General features: G+C 37.4%; 1 protein-coding gene across 31 annotated transcripts in view; it reads right to left on the bottom strand.

Moving 5' to 3' along the window:
* LOC144973446 (echinoderm microtubule-associated protein-like 2) overlaps window positions 1-7,933 on the bottom strand; it is an 82,408-nt gene that overhangs the window by 58,065 nt on the left and 16,410 nt on the right. For 21 of the 31 annotated variants that reach the window (XM_078916206.1, XM_078915941.1, XM_078916020.1 and 18 more), the window contains exon 2: window positions 4,436-4,889. The exons of 9 other annotated variants lie outside the window; for them this stretch is intronic. In XM_078916206.1, coding sequence (XP_078772332.1) covers window positions 4,436-4,505 — 70 coding nt within the window. In that variant the 5' untranslated portion in view covers window positions 4,506-4,889. Of the gene's footprint in view, window positions 1-4,435; window positions 4,890-6,594; window positions 6,730-7,933 lie in introns of those variants that run through there. One more of the 31 variants, XM_078916095.1, reaches the window with a different exon arrangement.

Below are 7,933 nucleotides of genomic sequence, written 5' to 3'. Positions count from 1 at the left end.
CCTTTCACGGGGCAACATAATGTATTTATGCCCGTTACAAAATAATGTAATAACATTCACAACAAGAGAGAAAAACAAAATCAATCCGAAACAAATGGACGAGGCAAGGTAATTGTATTGTTTTTAAGGGTTTTACGGTGCTTGCGACTCATTTAGGTCATTTCAGCGCCAGTAAAAAGGAAGAAAATGGAACAGTGAAAAGGTTATGGATTTACAAATGAAAGCACACCAGAAAAAGGAAGACAAATGGGAAAGATCCAAAAAGGGAACATCTGTAGATTCCAAGAGCACCCTATCAGTTTTACTTAGTTTGAGATCACCTAAAAGTCTCATCCAGACACAAGCATAAGTCTCCACTAAGAGGAACACACTCAAACGTTTACAAACCATACATATGTAAAATACAAAATAGTACAGTGCATAACAGAGAGATGATCAACAAGATAAAAAATATCGTCTCCCAAAACTCTAAGTACACATTTGACCCCCCCCCCCCCCCCCCCCCCCCCAGGCCAGAGCCAGGACAAAACCAAAAAATCTAATTCCAAGACAAAGATAGAAAGCATGTTGGAAAACAGATATAGGGGGATAGAAGACACAGTAAACGCCTCCCTGCCCTCTATGGATGTCAGGAACCCCACCCAGGAGGTCAGGTATCTTGACGAAGTCACTATGAGGAAATCAATGACTAAAAAAAAAATAAAGCAAAGACTTGTAAACCGATTATCTCAATGTTATGCCATTCATATCAATTGATGTGCGCTTGTTATATTATGTTAAGAACTATAGTCAGGAATAGGGCACAACTAAATACAGTATTCTCATTACAGCACAAGAACACAATTTTATAAAAACAAAACACGGTCAAACAAAACTCGTCAAGAAAACATGGAAGGAGGAAACAAATAGGAGATAGAAGACACAGCAAAAGTGAGTCATGAGATCCGACTCCGTTTTAAGTAATGGAAAATCCCGAAAAGGCAGAAATGGAAACTAATTTCCTGCTAATACACCAACACATGAAAAAAAAACCAAAAAAAACACTTGGGTTTTTATATAGATAGACTCTAGCGCAAAATCCACTAAACGTGCACTAAGCGCTTTACAAGCTTCCCTGGTCAACAGCAACACTTAACATTTAGGACGTGACATGACGCCTGTTAGGCGATATTCAATTTTTTTTCGGACAGACACAACGCTGTTAACGGCCAGGTACTCATTTTACACCTGAGTACGGTGAGAGAATGTGAGTGAAGAGCCTTTTCCAAGGACTCAACAGTGCACCGAGCGAGCCTCGAACCTAGGACCTTCCGATCCGAAAGCGAATATCATACCACAAGACCACATAGCTGCATATATACAAGCAGATTGATGAATCATCTTCCGGTGTGACAAAAGCGGCATATTATATATATATATATATTATATATATATATATATATATATATATATATATATATATATATATATAGGACCAATACAAATACATGCATTGGCTTATGAACCAAATGCAAACCATTCCCGTTTTATCTTGGTTGTAATGTGTCAAGGTATTGACAGAAGCACGATTGGTCGTATTTTGACCTGGCGGGCATGCTGTGCCACAGAGTCAGGACATGACGACCTCAGCAGACAGTAGGAGCGAGATATTATGCTGAATGACATAAGAAAGAAAACATTCGTGCGAGGTTGAAGTAGACAAGTCGTGATTATGCATTGTGATCTAACATTTACTTTTATTTAAATTTTGGCAACGAATTTTAATCGTGATGGGACCAAAATACTTAATTTAATTTAGGTTTTACCTGTTTAAGTCATGATATTTATTAGTCATCGAAAGCCATAAAGCCTCTTGAACTTGATTTCATACCGGTCTCTCTAGAGCAGAAACAATTGCTAGCAAACCTATTAACAGGACAGATGTACATGCACAGTACTTTCCGACACATCTAACAGACCCAGCAAAGTAATTAATGCTAGATGGATAGATGTTTTAAAAAAGGTAGTTCTTCGGAGTCAAAAGTCCCTTGGAGCGTGTTTCTCTTGATTTATATAGTATAGGGTTATACAGCGAGAATTGCTTCCTAATCTTTGAAAAGGAGACCTACATTTCAAAGCCTTCTTTCTGCCAGTTCTTACAAACTCCGTTGTATATAAGATGGTTAAAAAATATTCCGACAAAAATCCAGATTCTTCGGGGTGAGTCAAAAAATAATGGGACTCTGCTTATTACTTTAAAACAGATTGAATCAATTCCATGCATTATGCTTCATTTGATATTAGCCGAGTAGAATGCTTCTCCTCAGCATGGTCTCCGCCTCTCTCAATAGCCACAATCCACCTTTTTGTAAGGTCATGCATCCCGTCTTTTACTATACTGCCCTGGCTTCTTCGTCATCTTCAAAGCGATGTCCCATCATTGCCTCCTTCAGTGGACCAAAAAGATGAAAGTCCGAAAATGTCAAGTCAAGTAAATTAATAAGGAGGGTGAGACAGCGTTGTCCATCAAAATGATACGATTACCTCCCTTTTCCTGGCACTTATGTGTGGAAGGGCATTCTCATGAAGAAACAAAACTCGTTCTATCTCCAAAGCCGGTCTCACTCGACGAAATCTTGATTTCAGTTGCTTCAAGATCTATTTGTACCGTTCAGAATTGACAGTGGCTCCCAGTGGTAGGAAATCAACGAGGATTACACCTCAATGTCCCAAAACACTGTTGGCATAATTTTCCCAGCTGATGTCTCAGCTTTGAAATTTTTGCCCTTTGAGGCAGAGGGGTATCGCCATTCCAATGATTGTCTCTTCGACTCAGGTACAGCCGTCTCTACAAAATGCCTGAGTTTTATAGACTTTACCAATGTGTTTTAAAATGTTACTTAAGGTTTCCTCGAAAACAAGAAATTCAATGACAGCTTTTTGTCGCTGACGGACATCCATGGGGGCAGCCATTTTGACTGTTATAACTTATATTTGACAAATAAAATAGTTAACTTTTGGCTTGAAGACAGTACATGTGTAAGTTCAATTGAGCCAAATGTGACGTCACATGTAAAAGAAATGAACTTAGGAGATGTGTTCCATTACTTTTTGACTCACCCCTGTATCCTAGTACCTACGTGTGTGTCAAGCGCTTTACAAATTGAGCTATGACGGCCTTTGAAATAAGGAGGAGAAGGGAGCGCCTATAGATAGGTCGAAGATGACGTCACTCAGTCTTTATTATTGTTTTTTGCCATCCTCGTTTATGAGTAATGCTCACTGAACTGTATTAACCAGACTATAAACGTTCATTGATACACACAGTTTTGTGTGTAGGTCCCTTATACTTGCGGTTGGCAATGTTATGAGCTTCTTAGCCAAGCGCATACTATCTATATTTAGACTAAAACAATAGAAAAATGAATATCGCTACCATCAGTATCAGAAAAATTAACTCAAAGAAAGCGTTCATTGTAAGCGCGAATCATTGTTTTTTGTTCTTTAGGTCTCTTCACCATTGAGGTTATATGAGAACGCTGAACAAAAAAAAACAAAAACACAATTAACAAAATAGTACAAATGTAATCAACATAACAAATCATAACTAATATAAATACCAAAACAAAGGAGAGTTACAGAAAAAAAATTATCCCTGTCAAAAAACAATCACAAACCAAAGAACAGGATAGCTAGTAAGAAAGAAGAAACGACATCACTATCGGATCGTACACCCATGCGAAATCATAGTATACGATTCAATGATTCCCATCAACACGCAAGCGCATTATACGCGAATCATTAGATAAGCGAGATAGAAGATAACCAACCAAAACTAATAAGTTCTATCAACGGATTTGATGGTTCACCGTAGTACAAAATAAGATATGAAATGCAAAATGTCAGAATGATTCAACCAAAATTCTCCTTGCGATAAATCATGATTCATCCTATCGATATATTATTATTATTAATATTCTTATACTTACTGACTTCAGTCGTACAGTGTCCGGGATAACACGTTATATATAATACACATTACAGACAGGTCATTTTTTAATGTAGAATAGATAAACAATTGACAAACTATTAACACACCTGATGAAAACTACTTAAAATAAACAGATATATTATATTGAATTGCTGCTTTCATATATTTAAGAGACACCAAACGGCCATTGCTTACTTGCATATGTGTGTGTGTGTGTGTATGTGTGTGTGTGTGAGAGAGAGAGAGTAGCGAGAGAGTGTGTGTGTGTGTATGTGTGTGTGTGTGTGTGTGAGAGAGAGAGAGAGAGAGAGAGAGAGAGGGGGGGGGGGGGTTACAGGAAAGAAAGAAATCAGGGAAGAAATAAAGAAAAATTGAGACTGATATGAAAAACGATAAGAACTCCTATACATAGGAGATCCAAGAAACCGGAGCATAATATGACTGGAAAAGCCCAGACACACTCACCCAAAGCCTTGCTGCCAGATTTCATGTCGTCCAGGTGACATCTCTCTAGGAAGTCTGTCATGGACGTCATCGTCCCCCTGTTTGGTGTGGGCGGAGTTGATGATATAGATGATGATGTCGGCGACGATGGGGACGACGACGCCGACTCAATAGCTGGACGACGCCAGCACAGTGACGTCACGTTGTCCAGGATAAAAGTTGTCGATATCCACTAGCGAATAAGGAACTATTTACACAGATGATTGGCCGAATGTTAAGTCACTGCCAACAACCGGACATCCTTCTACACAAATTCAGTCACAATCATATCCATTTCTGTCATCGTTTGTTTAAAATATTCAATATGGTTCTTATCTCCATGATGAAAGTATACTCATTCTCATATATGCGAGTCATATAGAACTCCCGTTATAGAAATGTAACATTTTGACGGCTTGCATTTCAGTACTTTTTTCTTTTGTTAAAAAGAACAAAACAAAACAAAAAAAAAAAAAACAAAAAAAAAAACAATAAATAAAAAATATTTAAAATTTGAATACATTGAAAGGAAATCAAACAATATCACAAGCAGACATACGCACATTGGCACATGCGCAATCACCCCCACCCCCACAGCCTAATTTACATAATATTGATCGTCTGGCATTAAATTAACAACAGAAGTCATGTTGTCGTTGTCATTATCGTATCAGACTGCTATTTTCCTTCAACCCGATATATGTCAAAATATATCCTTACATATCATGTTATACAAGTAAGGAGCAGTCAAAAGAATAATTGTAGAAAGAAATAAACCGCATGAGGCACAGAAATAAAAGAATTTCTACGTGAACAAAAACTCATAGCAAATCACTAAAGGAGTGATGAACTCGTACTGCCCGACATTGTGAGTGATAATGTGACACTAATATGACTCGCTCTACAAAATATGAGCATTCTATCTAACGATGCTACTGAATTGCATGGTACTCCTTTTTTCATTTATTCTGTTCAATCCCATTCATAAATTTAACACATAATATTAATTTGTAAGAGTGAATATTTTGAATATAAAATTATTCACGATTTTTGATTATTCCGAGTGAACATCGGAGCAAAGAACGCGAAGACAATGTATCAATTTGACTACGAATGGATTAATAATTACGTGCATATATTTGCAGGTCTGATATACGAATGCAATCATGGAGTATTTCCATGACAACAATGAGCCCATATCAATTTGGGTCATCAGACCTGCAAATAAGAACACGTTGGTCATTGACCATTAGAAAACAAATGTTTTTTTTCATTCAAATGTTTTAGTAGTGCGAACTACTTGGGCATGCCGTTTGTAAATTCTAGGACATGTCAAGCAAGCTGTTTGACAATAATAACCGGCTATATCTACATTGTATTGCATCCTTTCTAATTAATACAACAACAGATGTCATTATGAACTTGATCATGCATTCTAACTTGCATTCATTTGGCAATGCAGTAAACATCATACAGTTGCTGGGGAAAATGCATGAATACAATAAATTTTTTAAAAGCTGATAGATAACTGAAGACAAAGCATTTTATTATTGGGTTTTGCAAATCAACATCGACAACACACTCTCCATACCACCTGCTGTTTACGAGAGATCGATGAAAACTTCCCATAATATTTAATAGAATGAAAACGCGACATATCATTTGACGTTTAAAACAGCAATGTTACTACAACTGTAGGCCAAATACTAAGGGTATATTGAATCAATTAAACTTGCCTTTTGGGATAAATGCAAAGGGCACGGCGGTCAAATAATATAAAAAGTATCCACCAAAGTGGCAGTGATCGACCCCCTTTCGCTGCAAATATTATTTGAAACCAACGATCCAAAGACACACATCACAGAAATGTGGAAAGAAAGGAATTATCATTTTTGTAAATATCTAAAAATTATTATAATCTAGTGTTGTGAAACGAAAGAAAAAAAAATCCTTTACCACAAATAAATGGACAGCTTTGCAAAGAACAACTGACCCTTGAACCAATTTAATTGTATTCAACAGACGTGTACGTACTTATAATATGTTCAAGTCGTATTCAACCAAAACAACAATTTGTCAACACTATCCAAATAATTAAAAAATACAACAGAGTATATAAATAAATAAATTGATACACAAACCCTTAAACACAACATTCCTATTTTGTAGCATCCGTGAACGTTGAATAACCAAAACCAAAACATATCATCCAAATGATTGGAAACTACGGGAATGTATCTAAGCAATTATAAAGAAAATAACAGCAAATACAATCTGATTAGATTATCGACCACTGATAGCATATTTCAAAGAACGCTTTCTCGCTGTCAATAAAAACATTTTAAAAAGTCATTACGGGGAATCAGGTTGAGAATCTCGTCTTGTCACACAAGTCAAGCAATGTTGAGCGTGGTCAATGGCCAGATGGATGAGTGATAATGGAAATTCTAGTCCTGACTTTATGTCCTTGGCTAGGGTACTTTACACACATATCCCAATTCGATTCAAATGTGAATGAGTACCTGGCTATAGGCAATGGAGGACATTGTAAGAGTGTTATTACAAAAAGGACGCATAAACCCGACTAGTACTGTATGAGGCGGAAATGTAGTTCAATTTTTGACTTGCGTAAGGGGAAGGGGTGTGAATACATGGAAATGAGCTAGGTATATAAATGTTCATATCATATTCGTTTTGTTTTTTTTCCCCCCTGTTTTAAAAAGAAATTATATTACTAACCGCACAAATATGGTTGTACGTCAAAAGTTTATTATTGTTATGAGCCACTCAAAGCCATCGATTCAGGGCCAATCAAAACGCAATCAACAGTCATCGTGTAAGAGGTAAAGAGAGAGAGAGAGAGAGAGAGAGAGAGAGAGAGAGAGAGAGAGAGAGAGAGAGAGAGAAGAGAGAGAGAGACAGAGAGAGAGAGAGAGAGAGAGAGAAGAGAGGGGAAAAGAGAGGAGAGAGAGAGAGAGAGAGAGATTGTAAAGGCTCGAGACGGTCACCTGTTGTGATAACGTAGGGGAGTGTCCCACTACATGCATACATTAATTTCCGCATATCAATTTACATGAAGCAGAAGGTGATAGGATTACGCCTTGACAGAAGTAGGCACGTTGGCACTTTAAGGACCTCTGATATGATAATGAGAGAGAGAGAGAGAGAGAGAAAGAGAAGAGAGAGGAGAGGGACGAGAGGAGGTGAGACGTGAAGAGTGAGAAGAGAGAGAGAGAGAGAGAGAGGAGAGAGAGGGGAGAGACGGACAGAGAAGAGAGAGAGAGAGAGAGAGAGAGAGAGAGAGAGAGAGAGATTTTTTTGTTTGTTTGTTTGTTGCTTTAGGTCTCTTCCAACACAATTGAGGTTACATGAGAGACCGCTGAAACAAAAAAACAAGCAATCTAACAAAAATAGTACAAATGTAAATCAAAATCATAACCAAGAACAAACAGGCAGAGATTTACAGAAAAAAAATATCCC

The sequence above is a fragment of the Berghia stephanieae genome, chromosome 1 (assembly GCF_034508935.2).
Source record: "Berghia stephanieae isolate SIO BIC M18660-M18661 chromosome 1, UCSD_Bste_1.3, whole genome shotgun sequence".
NCBI lineage: Eukaryota > Metazoa > Mollusca > Gastropoda > Nudibranchia > Aeolidiidae > Berghia > Berghia stephanieae.
Note: the sequence above shows the minus strand (reverse complement) of the source record. Positions and strands in the feature narration are given on the sequence as shown.